Source organism: Mytilus edulis, chromosome 4, assembly GCF_963676685.1.
Source record: "Mytilus edulis chromosome 4, xbMytEdul2.2, whole genome shotgun sequence".
NCBI lineage: Eukaryota > Metazoa > Mollusca > Bivalvia > Mytilida > Mytilidae > Mytilus > Mytilus edulis.
In genome coordinates this window covers 85286797-85304361 of record NC_092347.1, presented here as the reverse complement: position 1 = coordinate 85304361, position 17565 = coordinate 85286797, and the positions used below count along the sequence as shown (strand labels likewise).

The window sequence follows — 17565 nt, the reverse complement described above, 5'->3', positions numbered from 1 at the left end:
TGATCAAAATTAGTGTATGTCAAACTGCTATATATCCAATGATTTTTTTCTAAGAAAGTGTGGTTCAAGTTTTTTGAAATTTTTATATTTTTATCAAAAAAATTATATGAAAACTAAGCAAGCCAAATTAATTTAAGTCATGTGTTAGGTACCACCTTAATTTAATATCTGCAAAACGGGCTTAACCACAAAAACTTAACATAAACTTAAACAAGAGTGCACACACTAAAATGTCCACCTTCTTTACTAATCATTGATATTATGTTGATAGTCCTAAATATATAGCTTTAATAAAACTGTCACATAAACTTAACATTAACCAAGAAAACTAAGCATTGACCAATGAACCATGAAAATGAAGTCAAGGTTTAGAAAAACTGACCAAAACACAAAAACTTAACACTGAACAATGTACTGTGAAAATGAGGTCAAGGTCAAATTTAATCTGCAAGGCTGACATAAAGATCATGAAATATTTCCATACACCAAATATAGTTGACCTATTGCACATATTAGAAAAAAATGACCAAAACTTGAAAACAACCACTGAACCATGAAAATGAGGTCAAGGTCAGATGACACCTGCCAGCTTGACATGTACACCTTACAATCATTCCATACACCAAATATAGCAGACCTATTGCATTCAGTATGAGTGAGAAAAACAGACCAAAAAAACAAAAACTTAACTATAACCACTGAACCATGAAAATGAGGTCAAGGTCAGATGACACCTGCCAGTTGGACATGTTCACCTTACAGGCCTTTCATACACCATATATAGTAGACCTATTGCATAAAGTATAAGAAAAACAGACCAAAACACAAAATCTTAACTATAACCACTGAACCATGAAAATGAGGTCCTTCCATACACCGAATATACTAGACCTAATGCTTATAGTATCTGAGATATGGACTTCACCACCAAAACTTAACCTTGTTCACTGATCCATGAAATGAGGTCTAGGTCAAATGAATTGTCTGATGGGGATGAGGACCTTGCAAGGTACGCACATACCAAATTTAGTTATCCTATTACTTATAATAAGAGAGAATTTAACATTACAAAGAAACTTTTTTTCAAGTAGTCAACGAACCATGAAAATGAGGTCAAGGACATTGGACATGGGACTGACGGAAAGTTCGTAACATGAGTCATCTATATACCTTCTAAAATATAAAGCTTTTAAGAAGTTAGCCAACGTCGCCGCCGATGTAGCCGCTGCCGCCAGATCACTATCCCTACGTCGAGCTTTCTGCAACTAAAGTCGCAGGCTCAACAAAAACTATGAAAATGAGATCAAGGTCAAATGAATCCTTCTAAACGATTTGTACACCTTGCAACAATATCTGAGTAACGCCTATTGATGAACAATGACATCATGAAGCTGTGTTCGCCTCGAGTGTGGGAGGTGTTAGATTCAAGCCCCAGCAGGTTAATCTAAAGAACTCGGAAGTTGATGCATCTCTGCTAAGCATGTGGCATTAAGGAGTGAGAGCAAAGACTAGAAGGCTCAGAGTCACAATAATGTGTCTGGGGACAGGTCTTCCTGGGGATTAATAAATTGTAAATAAGCATGTTAAACATCCAGCTCAGCGTGTAGGTTTAGTACAAAGCAGGGATAGATATTACATTAACAAGTTCTTGTCCTGAATATGCACATTTATTACCGGTACTCTAAATTTAGAAATGATTGCATGCATTTATTATTGCGATTTTATTTTAAATGTACAAAAATACGAAATTTTGTTATTGACAAGAAAATCTGCAAAAAATGGGAGTTCTTATTATTAACATATTCACCCAGTTGCATTAATTGCATTAATAAAAAGCTTACAATAATTTCTGAATTTACAGTCATTCCCTGTATGAAAAAGTATTCTAACGGAGTATGGATGTTTAAACTTTGCCCTTCGCTGACAGACTTTCAATATTGGAATGATAAAACCATTGCATTAAAGTGTGCCCATTCAAAATATTGACATTCAAAGAATTTCTTTGCTCTCAGTTGAATTTGTGGTAAAAATTTTGAATGGATTTTTGCTAAATTTACATGAATTTTATTCCCTGGCACTAAGTGGCTGGAACACATGGTGTTTGTTACCTATGTCTGTCAATCTAGGTCTTAAATTAAACAGTTGTCCACACTTTTGTTGTTTAAGCCTTCAGATATTGCTCTTAATCCTTAATTTCTATGCAAGTGCAAAATTCTATTCCAAGATAAAGTGTTGATAAGACTAATACATTTTTACTGGCATGAAGGTTTTTTTTTAATTCTTAAGATCTTATAAGAATAAATAAGGAAAATGTCAACTCTATATAAACATCTTCAAGCAATCAAAGTTTCATAAAGCATATATCAGGAGTTGTGTACAATGTGCACACTAAAATGTACAAAACATTTTTAATTGCAAAGGGGAAATAACTCTGTTATATGCCTCCAGAGCATGCAGTGTGTCCTAGAAAGATGGTCATCATCATGATAGGATCTAACTGTGAACAAAGTTTCCTGAATATGTGACGAAGCATATTGTAGCATTAGACTGACAGTAAATCTATATATTGCTTGAATGTTTGTTGATGAGATTACTACTGAATGTGCACATATCTGATGAAAGGCAGTATACTTGTATAAAAGACTCATATAAATCTGGTGAACAAATTCAAGAAACTCAATGTCAACTATAAATTTATTGCCGCACTCTGATCAAAGTATTTATAAGCTTTAATATTTCCAATTTTCTTGCCATGTTCATCATAATGAAATGATTTAAAACACTGATCACAAAAGAAACAAGGATTCTCGGGAGCATGTTCACTGTTATACACAATCCACCTGAAAAAGATAAAGTAAGTAAGTAAATTGTTTATTATAGTGACATGTGTAAATTATGTACAGATTATAATCATAATTATATATGATAAATATTGATACACCCGGCCAAATGCACATATAAGTCACCTCAAACACTTTTATACTCCAATAAAGTTACAAAAAGAATCATTTAATTCTTATATAATAGTATGTTGGGTAAATGCATAAAATATGATAAAAAACTTGTGTATTTTATCATATTTTATGCATTTACCCACCATATCTCCATTGCTATTTTAATAGCATCATAATTGTATATATCTCTGTGAGATCCCTCTAAGTACCATTACTTGGCAAAACTTTTAGGAATTTTTGGTCCTCAATGCTCTTCAACTTCATACTTTATTTGGCCTTTGTAACATTTTTTGATTCGAGCATCACTGATGAGTCTTTTATATAGACGAAACGCGCATCTGGCGTAAATATAAAATTTTAATCCTGGTATCTATGATGAGTTGTTTTACAAGTCAACAGTTCACATATGACTTCCCAATCATTATTTTTTTATCATTCTGCAATTTGCATACAAATGGCAGGCAAACTTCATATAAACTAAGAGCAAAGTGTATCTCTAAGTGAAGACCATGCCCCGAAGGGTCTAAACAAACTGTTTATTTGTTATATATAAAGCAAGCAATCATTTAAAGGAAGAAATTGTGTGCTATATCTTGTTTGATAACTGTTTTTTTTTTTTTTTTTTGTTTTTTTTTTTTTTAAATTTGCCATATAAGGGGAGATAACTCAGATAATGTTACTTTATAACAGAATGTTCGAAATTCACCTTTTTTGTTTTGAAACAAAGAAAGTGAGGCCAGTGACCCCAAAGTTTCTCTTTTTATTTTCATAAATCACATTATAAGAGTTATGTTTATATATTTTATCTTAAATTCTATAGCTTATTTTTGTTCATCACACAAAAAAGGTTTTTCATGTATAATCCATAAAATATCTGACAATTTTGCACAATCTGTACCATGAAAATAAGTCCAGTGACCCATTATTTTTATTATATATATTTTTTTTAAAAGCATGATATGCACAACATTTTGGCAATCATTTACAGTTAAAATAATAAAGCTAGCAAACCAAGAGTTTAAATGCCTTGCTTGCCAACTTTGCTCAGACATTGTAATTAAGATTGACACCTACTTTCAATTGGTAGGTGGAGTATAACAGTCTGTTTACTATACACAAGGGTTTGGTTGATCAATGAATATCAAAATTGTTTCCAATGTAATATCCATTGTCCAATCAACTCTATTTTATATGGTAAACAGACTGTTACTCCACCTCTCCATTGAATTTAGGTGTCAATCTTAATTACAATGCCTGAGCAAACAACCAAAAAAGTTTGCAAGCAAAGCATTTAAATTCTTGGTTTGCATGCTTATTAATTTAACTGTAAAAAAGTCTTATGATTTTAATTTGGAACCCTGAAACCCCTTAAGAATGAAATTTACAATAGTCTTTATACTATATCTGATAAACATTAAATTACTTGAAAATGAACTATAGTACTCCATAAATACATATACTGTATTTATTTTGTTATCAACAGTACCTTGCAGAATGCATCATACAAGATCTACATAATGTTCGTGTTACTCTCTTCTTTTTCATAAGTCTAGGATAATCTCTAATATCAAGACTGTCATCTGAGTTTAACAATCTGAAAGGAACAGACAAAACCATCATTATAAACCCCAGCTTCAATAGTTAGCAGCTGTTAATAAAATAACAATACTTTTTGTTTTGTTTTCTTAAATGTATCGAATTGTGTCTACATTGCTGTACAGCTATTTATGTTTGATTGTTTGTACTAACTTAAAGCCAAGTTTACCTGATAAACAAAGGAACTCGAATTGTACTTAAATAAATTGACACTCATTAGACTTACACATTTTCAAGGAATTTCATTTACTCAAGATTCTTTTCCATGTCAACTTTTCTAGAATTGGCACTTTGTACACTGACATTACCATTATGTAAGTATAACATGATGCAAGCACTACCTTATGTCTGTAAATATAATTAGATGTTCACAATCTCCTTGGTGCATGTAACAATATGGCTGCCCTAATCTGACATTCAGGTTTAAAAATAATGATTCTTCCATCTTTTCTGTTCTCATTTCACCTATATTTCTTCCTGGTTGTGAGGCCCACTGCATGATGGAGCTGTTGAGAAATATAGTCAATCATTTATCACTGACATAAAGCTAAATGTTATCATGTATAGACTTTTACAATCATTTACTTTGGGTAAATTTCATTTAAGCATACAGATTTTGTAATCTCTAATTAAATAAATTAAGAGTTACTGTTATAAAAATGTTAAAAAAACTCCCCTACAATTTTCCGCAGCAGTAATTTTAGGACAGCAAAGTGCTTTTTTAAATTTAATGTACCCCAGGATGTTTATCGATTTTATAACCAGTAAATCAATGTCTTATTTCTTTACTACAAACTTAAAAAACACACTTTTAGTCAGCAAAACATTTATCTATTAGTTGAAATTGACTTTAAACTATTTTTGAGAACTGTGAGCCCTCTTTGAAAGGGATATTGGGTTTTTATGGTGTGATTATGCGCATTTTGACAAGTCAAGCCTTTTCCAACTGACGTACATAATTTGTTCTTATATTCAACTAACTTAAAGACTTCAAACATATTTTTTTTGCTTTCCCAATTATAAAAGGAAAATATTCATTGTTTCTCGTTTTTTTATATAGATTAGACCGTTGTTTTTTCCCGTTTGAATGGTTTTACACTAGTAATTTTGGGGCCCTTTACAGCTTGTTGTTCGATGGGAGCCAAGGCTCCGTGTTGAAGGCAGTACATTGTCCTATAATGGTTTTCTTTTATAAATTGTTATTTGGATGGAGATTTGTCTCATTGGCACATCTTCCTATATCTATAATCTTGGCTTGAGTACAGTAACACTGAATGAATAAAATGAGATATGTACTGTCTACTAATGAGGCAAAACAAAGACTTATATATTGATACAGAAATTGAAGGAAGCATGATCTCATATTTGTCTATGGTTCAGAAGAATTCAGAGATATAATCTGCAATACCTGCCATAGTCTTGACATTCTGGATATCTCATATCATTATAAAACACTCCTTCTATGTAGAAAAATCCAGACTTATATACATCCTGTGTAAAAAGATAAATCATCAACGAAATATATCAAATCATCTTATGTAAACAAAGGAAAAAGTTTATAATTTTGGAACACTCATTCTATTTATTGTATTTAGAAACATACCAACTAAATAATAAGTCTGACATCAAAATGAAATGAGTATTTCATCAGTAAACAGCTTGTTCTTTTTATTTTGAACCATATTTACAACCAGTTTCCATCATGATGCTGGTCAGTTTTGTTTATGGTCATGTTCAGCACAAAATAACGGGATGGAATATATTTGATTAGGTTTTCAACCTCATCTTCATTTGTCGAACAATAAAACAACCCAAGTCTTGAACACTGATATATTTTTTAATTTTGTCAAAATTAAAGACCAGTTTTGCTTTCGATATATTTTAATTAATTTAGATCATTCATTAACAAAAGATTTGTTTTATCTATTATACAGAACTCTAATAATATTCATCAAACTCTTACCTTTGCATATGGCATAAATTCATTGTCAGGGTTATCACTAAGGTCATGTGCTATAGCAAGGTCATTTACACAACTTATCTTGTCACGTAAATCAGACAACTTCTGTGTTCCGAGAACATTAAAATTCAGATCTGGCATTATCTAAATAATAAAAATATAAATAGTTTCTTAAAACCTTGAGTTCACTTTAAAAATATCCTTTGAAATTTGAATATGCAACAACATAACAGGAACAGATATTTTAGTGAAAATGTCCAACTATATGAATTCATTGATAACAAAGTAAAGCATGAACAAATAAATAGTTCACAAGTCAGCTACATGTAGATATATATCAAAAATAAAAAGGTGGTTTATAGAATGAAAGATTGACGTTCTATGAAAATGCCCAAAATTTTGATAAAATAACATCATTGACCAGTTTAGTAACACCACTGAATATATCATGACAATCAGCATTGTTTTGTGTTTCTTTCATATTTAACAAGCAAAACATCATATTATTTATGGAAAGCAATACTTATTATGCCCCATTTATAGGCATTATGTTTCTTGTCTGTGGGTCTGTCTGTTTGTTTTTTTGTCTGTCTGTACACTCATCCGTCTGTTGTACCGTGCGTTCGTCCGTCTGTCCCACTTCAGGTTAAAGTTTTTTTTGATAAAGTTGAAGTCCAATCAACTTGAAACTTAGTATACATGTTCCTTATGATATGATCTTTTTAATTTTAATGCCAAATCAGATATTTCCTCCCATTTTTATGGTCCATTAAACATAGAAAATGATAGTGCAGATTGGGCATCCGTGTAATAGGGACACATTCTTGTTTAACAATGTTTTAACAATATCATGTATTACATTTACAAAGTTTTCACAAACTGATGTATGCTGGTAACACCAATGACATTCTTTAGTAGCACTATTGACATTTTTAGTAAGGGATGTTATGTTATGTAATTTGAGGTTTTTAAGCCTAATAAGTATTTTTTCATCTTTTTCTTTTGCTTAGTGTTCTTGGCTTTGTGTTCAGTACTTAAAAAAAGTAAAATTTGAACATGTTGAAATGTGATGTCAATGGTGATACTTTTGTGTCATTGGAGTTACTGAAGGGTCAGTGGTGTTACTATATAATACTATTTATTCATGAATGAAAGTGTTTTTAGGTCATACACGAAGGATTAGGTATATTATTATCGTTTAATCTTATACATTTTACATATATATTCAGTCTAAGTGTATTTTTTAGTATTTACAACAGCCATAATTAGGACAGCCAACTTTTTTAAGAAAATGTATTCTGAAATTTATGCTTGAATAGAATGCACAGCTATATGAATAACAATATAAACCAAAACAACAAATTGGAACAGTTGTTTGATGTTGAACAATAATATTTAGTACTTAGTACTATTGCATATTTCTGCATATCGTTGCTGCCATACTATAGAATAGAGGGACACATTTAAATGTTTTAAACAATGACATTATTTTTCAAAATATTACCTCGTCGAAATTTGCACTTTTTTTTATGACCCATATACTACATATACTTTTATGTTCTAATACCATATTGTATGGTTGTTATATGTGTATTGTAGCTTTTATATCTGGATAACACTTTGAAATTTAACCTTAACAAATGTTGTTAAAATCAGAATGATTGAAATGTAAAAATATCAAACCTTATTATGAACATTCTGCATTTTCAGGAATTTAAAAGGAGGGTATACTCTAATATTTATGATGACATTTGGAAGATTAATTTCATATTCTCCAAGATCTTCTCCAGGTTTCTGGTCATGATATAATGCTGAACTCTGAAAAAAAATGTCTTATTAATCCATAATGAATTTGCACAAGATATATACATTTTTTTTCAGAGATTAAAATTGAGAATGGAAATGGGGAATGTGTCAAAGAGACAACAACCTGACCATAGAGCAGACAACAGCAGTCAGTTTTCCTACTGAAGGTTGTGGTTCTCTCAGAGCACTCTAGTTTTCTCCACCAATAAAAACTGACTGCTACAAAATAGCACAATAGTGGTGAAAGTGGAATAAACAACAATCAATCAATCTATTTTATTTTCAGAACAAGTTTAACCTACCACACCTATGCAAAAATTAACAAAAATCTGATCAATTTACTTTAAAATGACCTCATTTAACATGTTTAATAATACAAATTGTATTTGGTAATCATGGTAATGGTTTGTAATTTTCATTAAGTCTTAAAAGATGTAAACTTTATAGATAAAGCATATAGCTGACAGATCAGGTAGATAGTCTTGCTCAGTTTATAAAAGTATTGTTACTGCTAGTGTGACAGTCAAAGACAAAGATATCACTGGGAAACTTATAAGTGCATTTGAAGTTTTGAGAAGTCCATTCACCAATATAATCCCACCTCCCTCTCCTGTATACAAAAAAATTGGTGGATAACACTGAATTCAGTAACAGATTTGAATCCCATTTAAAGCTACTTCTAATTCTTTACATTTTTCTCATCCAGGCTTGAGTATTTTAATCTCCTCAACACTGTTGTTTTATATATTTTATCTGCTTCTCGTCTCTCCAGTTCCCTTTTCTGCATCCTGTGTAATATATGTGAATGATAATAAACAACTATTAAATACATTTTAATTGTAATACCTTAAATGTAAAGTCACACTTGATTGTTTCACCACAGGAAGATAATGAAATCATAACAATCTAATTTTTTCCTTAAAAATGTTTACACAAATAATTTCAGGAATGTGACACCCATAATTTAAACATGTTAAAAGTTTCTTTGTTAGTAGGACAAATATATATAGAAAATTGCCTTGGAGTTAAGCCAGACCTCAAGATAAAATGATTTTAAGGGTTGTTTGACACACTGCTATGTGTAGACAGTTGCATCATGAACAACTGATATGCTCATACCATAAAAATGATAAAACAACCAGCTGTTGAATGATAAAGAGTCATGATAATAGCTGTGAAATATTCTGACATTTATTCTTTACTATGGATTCAGTATCATTTGTTGGATACCAATTTTCATGGCTTTCTTGGGTACAGTTGAACCACAAAAATGAAATACATGACAACATTGATATGTCTAACTAGCCTGACTGAGACCAAGTCAACAGATTCTGGAATACATGACAACATTGATATGTCTGACTTACCTGACTGAGACCAAGTCTACAGATTCTGGAATACATGACAACATTGATATGTCTGACTTACCTGACTGAAACCAGGTCTACAGATTCTGGAATACATGACAACATTGATATGTCTGACTTACCTGACTGAGACCAAGTCTACAGATTCTGGAATACATGACAAAATTGATATGTCTGACTTACCTGACTGAGACCAAGTCTACAGATTCTGGAATACATGACAACATTGATATGTCTGTTTTTTCTTCTCCACACAGTAAATTATTTGCACTGAAACATAAAATGGGCGTACTTCATGACAAATAATCGTAAAAATTCTTGCCAAATGACGTTAACAGTAAATTTTAACAATAAAATGTTCACTTATTTTGACAAATCACGTTGAATTTTTTCAGAAATGTCGGCAATGATTATTATTTGAGTCCTCTGTAAAATCCCAATAAGGATATTTTGATCAATCAGGGTAAAATTTTATCATATTTGACACTAATGGTAGCCGAAAATGACTGTTTGGTGTCAAACGGTAATGGCCATTGATATTATTACCCTCAAGTTGTCAATGTATATTTGTTGCGAATAAGATTTGTTCCTGAGGGAAACAATATCATAATAATATTTGTTCTGCGGAAATTATGTCATGGAATACTTTTTCCATCTGTATTATATTTGTTCCACTGATATTAGGAACTTATCTTATATGTGATGAGTATAACAAATGTTCCAATTATGCTGAAGTTTAGTTTACACCTAATTGATTATTATATAAATAAAAACAGTTTTTAAACATGTGTTAAATGCTGATTATATTCTAAATCAAAACAGGTTTTAAATGCTAATTATATGATTATTATGAAAAATGAAAAGTGTTAATGAGTTAGATATATTCACCTGAATGTATACTGAAACATGGAAGCTAATGAGTAAGAGAAAAGATTTATCTTCTTAAAGTATGTAATTATGTTAAAAAGTTTAGCTGTGAAATATAAATGATAATTATATATGTAATCATTGTAATGAGAATTGATTCTTTAATGTCTACAACATTGGGAACAATTATTTCCCATATTCACGATACCTGTTCTTATAATCATTATAAATACCAATTTACCATTCCGGCATTAGTTATGGAAAGAATATAAAATAAAATTTTTGGATCGGAAATGATATTATATAATATTTTTCCAATCAGAATAATATTAATATTTTTTTTCCAATCGGAATAACTATTACATAAGATTTTTCCCCATTTTTTTTCATTTTAATGAATGATACATGTATGTTAAAATGATAAAAGTCAAAATGTTATACCAGTCATAAGATGAAATTTCCACCATAATATTTATTCCAAAGAAAATTTATTATGTAATAAAACATCCTATTGGAATTTGTTTTATGTGACAAAAATTCTGAGGCATTGTTCCTTTTATTATGCTGATGGAATAAATATCACATAACAATAATTCCAATTGGAACTTTTGTTACATAATAAATTATCTTTGGAATAAATATTTTGACGGAACTAACATTCTGTGACATATGTTCTGATTTCGGATCTGTACACTATATTGTAAGCAATTCTCATTTTTTTTTTGTAATTTCTTGTATCCCGCTAGACATCATTTCCCGTTTTCACAGCACAATAATTTGACTGTCACTTGTCACACTTACAAAAATTCAGCAATCCCTCTTCACACTTAGACCCCAGTGAGACCCACTTAATTGCTACAAATCAGAATTTTTAGGGTATTTTTTGTTTGGTATTGTTGGTTTGGTGCATCATTAGGAGTTTATCTATGTATAGTCTATTGAAAAAATTAATCTAAATGAACATATTTACAAATAAGTCATAGTTCAGACAGAGTTTTCTCCCTTCGCTTACTTGCAAACACTCTCTAATTCGGCTATTGTTTGTCTTTCAACTTCCAGTTCTTGAGCTAGAACATCTCTCATTGGAGTATACTTCTTATCCGTCTCAGAAATACCAGGTATTACTGTTGAATCCCATTTCTGAATGAATTCGCGAATGTTTATCAACTCTGTCGCACCGCGAATATGTCCCTGTCCAGCTTCCATTTATAAAATAATTTTCCATATTACGAATTTTTAGACAAAAAGATTTAATCGTTACTGTTTAAAAAATATTAGATCTAATGACGTTACAACACAACATATTATGCTATAGCTAACATGTTTACTCACTGTAGTATTTTATAACTATAGAGTCAAAGTAAATTATATAAGCAATAAGGGTAAAAGATTTTTTACTTTTATTCGTTTTCCTCCAAATTTTGGCGGGAATTATCCACGTGTAGTTTACAAAACGTAAACAACAACAGCAAAATTACTGACACTAACATTTGACCGGTGTATTAGATTTATTTCTTGTTGAAGACAAATTAAGTGGTAAGGCCCATTATTGGAATGGTTAATTGATGTTTTTGACCAGAGACATATAATACTATTGTATTATATGTCTCTGTTTTGACCAAATCAGTTTGTAATATTCTGTTAATATAAATTAAACAGCATTTTAAATTGAATAATTGAGACTGGGGACAGTTAACAAAATTATACATGTTTTTAAATATATATGTTTCTGATTGAGACACTGCCTGTGGTAAAATCCCTTCATTGAGAGTGATAAACAATATCTAACTGAGTCTTTCCCAATTAAGCTTATTGTAACAGTTAAGGTTCATCATAACCATAGATTACATCTATGTCATAACCTTTTGGCTAAAATGGCCGTATTTACACCCCAAATTTTACTCTGAGTACAGACTAACATATACACCTGCAACAGTTTTAAGGGATGGCAGGAACTAGTTATATAAATTTTAAATGCATTTTATGTTTCAGAAAATTATAAACTTTTCTAGATTTTGCTATCCATTTTTTTCGTTCCTGCAGAAGGTGCAAAAATTAACTAAGTAGTGAAAACGATTGAGAAGCTCAGTGGCGGATCCAGGGGGGGGGGGGGTCCGGGGTTGGAACCCCCCTTTTTTTTGGCCGATCAATGCATTTGAATGGGAGCATATAGTTGGAACCCCCCCTTTACTCTGGGTTGGGAACCCCCCCTTTTTAAAATGGCTGGATCCGCCACTGAAGCTCCCCTCATATAATCAATGTTGTGAGTAGTATTGATTTAAATGGACAATAGATGGACAATAGACACCTGTAAACAATAGGTGATTTAACAGGTGTATACTGTGTAACTGAGTGGACCGTATCAAATGAAACTCAGGTGTTTGTTTATTTTGCTATCTTCTGCAGACTGGAAAAAAATGAACATCGAAATCCAGGTAAGTTTATAATTTTCTGAAACGTAGCTAGACTTCATATAACTTTTATATATCTAGTTCCTGCCATGCCTTAAAACTTTCCTGGATGTACCAGTTTGTCTGTACTCATAGTAATTTTGGAGGTGTAAACACGGCCATATTTTTCAATTCCTTATGATGAACCTTAAAATGGAAACAAAAAAACTATTTTGATATTAAAAAAAAAATAGTACTGTTGACTTGATTGTCAACTTTTAGTAGTTTATACCCACTTGTATATTTTCATTATAACTCTCTCACCCTTTGTTAAAGTTACTTCATTTGTCATGAATAAAAAAAAATCTTTATATATTATAGTATTTAATTGTCTACTGTCATCATGGTCATGTACTGTTATCAACAGGTAGTGGAATTACAAAAGACTTGTAATAGAAAACACACTTAATTTCAATTATATTACAAAATACCAAAAACATAAACAAATAAAAACATTAAAGCAAATCATAGAAGACTTACATAGGGCTTGAACTGGCCCCTTGACGAAAAAAATGGTTCAATATATATAGGAAATCACTGAAGCATGACTGGAGTGGGCCCCCTTACAATTATTAATTTGGACACTTTGAAAGATAAAAATGATAATTTATTACGTATATGAATAACTTTGTAGATTCCGATATGTTGGGTGTAATCATAAGCGTTGTAGCAAGTCAGATCATTGGAACAATATGGTATTCCTCATACTTCCTTGGCAAACCATGGATGAACAACAACTATCCTGGGAAGTCTTCAGAACAGATCAGTAGAGAAGGCAATTTTCCTGTTGCGATTGGTGTCTGTATTGTTGGACAAGCTTGTCTTGCTCTGGTTCTTCATTACATACTACTGTAAGACTATAAATATTATAAGAAATTTCAAAAGTACAACTATTCAATTGAATGTAAACAGAACCTCTTTTTTTTTAAATAACAACAACAAACAAAAAAACAATAAATTTGGAACAGAATAAATAAAAAAAAACATATACATCTGTATCATCTTGGTCATGAAAAGATATTTTACAAAAATCAAATTGAATGAAATGAGGTCACTGGTGACTTCACATGTTCCTTAGATTTACCTGACATAAACAATTGTTTCTCATGATCCTTACCTGAAAATTTTAAGGTTAAATAATCAAATGAAATTGACCATATTTGCCAAAAGAATGGTTCATACGTATTATGGACTCTTTCTATAAAAATCAATGTGGAGAAATATGTTTAAGTGTGTTGTTTGGTGTCTTAATTTTATAGCCTGATATTCAATTAACACAGATAACAGAAACCATTGAGAATTTTCCGCAAAAGAAAAATTTAAAATGAGCATAAGTTTACAGGAAAGTGTGATATACATTTAGGGAAGCCTGACCACATAATCAAACATTCTTCCTGTACTTCTAAACATCATGACTTCATAATCAGTCTGCTGTGAGCTTGACAATGATTAGTTACTTGTAACTGCTTTTCATACACCAAATTCCTCTTTTCTGGTTCCTTATTAAAATTAGAAGTGGGGTTGATACTTAGTATGACAATATGTTTGAAACTTCTTGTTTAGTTGATCCAATTTTCCAGGGTAGAGGAACAAATGGTTTTTGATGGTTTTTGCCAAAGTCCGTATACAAATCTATAGTAAATATGTATACTGTTGAACATTGAAATTATTGGTGTACTAACATCAACAAAATTCATGAAATGTATCCCATAAGTAATAATGAATCCACAGTATATTATTCCTGGTTAATGCTTCCATGATGACTCAGATTGCATCTAAAGGGTACTTGCATGCTTTTACTATACACCTTATCGCTATTTGTCCGCCATTACTGGATATCACACAGGTTCCCGTAAAATTTTGACGTCATAAAACAAAATATCTGACGCCACAATGGAAAAGTGATTGTTGTTGAGGTCAAAAGTTCATGCCACTGGGTCAGCGGGGTTTGGGATGAGGTGTATTCTTGGGTTATGCTGTAATTATATTTTATACTAGAACAAACCCGTGATATCACGGGTCCGTGACTGAATTAAAGTATATAACTATGCGCAAGCCTTCTTTTAGTATTAGTATTGTCATCTGATAAAGTCATGCCGATTATAAGATACACAGTATTTCTCTGCTTTCAAGTCTTTCTGTTTGAACCCGTCGAACTGAAACAATAATATTAATAATTTGGAAAACAAAAGGTCCTGGAAAGGAGTATTTTTTAATCAACAGCATTGTCCTATATAAGTTATAAATAAAGTTGAATTCTTTGCTTCGCTGTTTTACGTCATGCCCACTAACAAATTGAAAACTGTACCTATACGCCTTATTTTTAGTCCAGATTTTTAGTATTCGTATTGTTATCTTAGAAAGTCTTACTGATTAAAATACTACAATCGGTAACAATTTGACAATTTAGTAGTGTCAACCCTGTGGTTATGACCCGTGTGTATAGCATATTAATCCTGAATACAACGTTTGGTGGTGCGCCTGTCAGATGCGGAACGTACAGATAAGGTCATAGGTAACAGGTGAATATACTATTGGTATCGGGAGCGGACTCGACCCGGAACTTCTTAATTATTGGCAATATTAATTACGTGGAAAACAAAAGGGCCTGGAGTGGTGTAATTTTTAATCTACACCTTTGTACTATATTAGTTATATACAAAGTTGAATTCTGTGATTCGTCGTTTTTACGTGATGACGGCTAACAAATTGGACCTCGTAATTTTAGTATTATAGATAAAGCTAATTTTAGTATTGGTCCTATTCAATATCTTAAATGTTTTACTGCACACACAAAAAAGCTCTAACAATCTGTTTACAAAGATCTTAATGTAATCAAGTAAGAATAAATTGCTATTATATTACAGGTCTTATCTTGGCATATCTGGAGTAGAAGGTGCCATCAGAGTCGGTGTTGGACTTGGAGTTCTGGTAACCATTAGTGACATCCCTCACTGTTTGTTTTCCTGTAGATCAGTGATTGTTTTCATCATTGACCATTTGTATGACACAGCTGTGTTTGTTGCAATGTGTGCCTCCATTGTACATTTTGGATGAACATTTGTTCAGGAGTTGTTGATACATGTACCGGTAGTCTGTTTATGCTATATATATATGCATGCTCATTATAGCCATAGTTTTATTACTGATTGATACAAATTATTAAGTATCCTGTGATTATCCATATTCATAGTGCCATAAATATCAGGTAGAAACTCTGATGAATAGCAAGTTTTTCTTCTTGTGGAATTTTTTTGTTTAGTTGTTTTTGTTGATCATGTTTATATGTTATGCTTTTTACATAGACCTTTATATTTCAGTGTTTTACAAATCTTTATAAAAAAACATTTGTTGTAAATGTTTGTTTATAAATATCAGTATCACTATTAGTTTTATAGTCATATTTACGTTTTTAAACAAGTGTAGGAGAATTTGTTTTTGACCTTTTTTTCAAAATTTGACAGTAAATCATTGGTCTTTTCCAACATAACTCTAATACACCATGTACACTGTGGAATGATAACTCTAATACACCATGTACACTGTGGAATGATAACTCTAAAACACTGTGGAATGATAACTCTAATACACCATGTACACTGTGGAATGATAAAACTCTAATACACTGTGGAATGATCACTCTAATCCACTGTGGAATGATCACTCTAATCCACTGTGGAATGATCACTCTATTAAATCCACTGTGGAATGATAACTCTAATCCACCGTGGAATGATAACTCTAATCCACTGTGGAATGATAACTCTAATACACCATGCACACTGTGGAATGATAAAACTCTAATACACTGTGGAATGATAACTCTAATCCACTGTGGAATGATAACTCTAATCCACTGTGGAATGATAACTCTAATCCACTGTGAAATGATAACTCTAATCCACTGTGGAATGATAACTCTAATCCACTGTGGAATGATAACTCTAATACACTGTGGAATGATTTTATTGTTATTGAAATTTATATCATATCACCGTATGAGCTGTGTTCTTATATTTTCTGTGAAAAATGATTGCAAATTACAATATATTTTGATATTACCGATAATGAAAAGCAGGGAATCCAGAAATAGAAATTGTACAATGGGTGCTATAAAAGAGGTGCATGGAGGGAAACCCCTGTTTATTTACTCAATTGGTGAAAAAGTATCATGTTTTTTGTATTTGGTTGTAAAAATTAGTTAATTAGCTTTCAATTAAAACAGGTTGAATGATTGAAATAATTTTAAAAATTATATTAACTTTACATGTTTTGAGGGGAGACAACACTGTAAACATCCTGTTTTTTTGGCAGTTAAAATTGAAAACTTATTTGCAGCCACTGTAGCTCTTTTCGGAGCAGGAAACCGTACCCTGAAACAAGATTTTTTTTGAAAGGCCAGGTAAAAATCTACAAATTTCATACAGTTTTGATCATGTAAAATGTGCATGGATCATGTCTTCATGGGTGTGCACATGACCTGGTTTCAAGTTTTTTATGTTCAAGTTAGACCTTTTTTCCCCCATGTTCATTGGATGGAATATTTTTAATATATTAAAAGTACA

The 17565-nt window shown here is 31.4% G+C and overlaps 2 protein-coding genes across 2 annotated transcripts; one reads left to right on the top strand and one right to left on the bottom strand.

Annotated features, from left to right (window-relative positions):
* Positions 1-2676: 2676 nt before the first annotated feature.
* Positions 2677-11779, bottom strand: LOC139520846 (snRNA-activating protein complex subunit 3-like). Its single transcript, XM_071313837.1, has 9 exons — positions 11563-11779; positions 9867-9953; positions 9008-9104; positions 8194-8328; positions 6514-6654; positions 5959-6041; positions 4892-5056; positions 4441-4548; positions 2677-2840 (listed from the first exon to the last, which is right to left on the bottom strand). Exons 1-9 carry the CDS (start codon positions 11754-11756, stop codon positions 2687-2689), a joined length of 1164 nt encoding a protein of 387 aa, XP_071169938.1. The 5' UTR covers positions 11757-11779; the 3' UTR covers positions 2677-2686.
* Positions 11780-11982: 203 nt separating this feature from the next.
* Positions 11983-16081, top strand: LOC139520848 (uncharacterized). The gene is made up of 3 exons (XM_071313839.1): positions 11983-12086; positions 13635-13851; positions 15868-16081. The coding sequence occupies exons 2-3, from the start codon at positions 13643-13645 to the stop codon at positions 16055-16057; spliced, it is 399 nt and encodes a 132-aa protein (XP_071169940.1). The 5' UTR covers positions 11983-12086; positions 13635-13642; the 3' UTR covers positions 16058-16081.
* The last annotated feature ends 1484 nt before the right edge of the window (positions 16082-17565 follow it).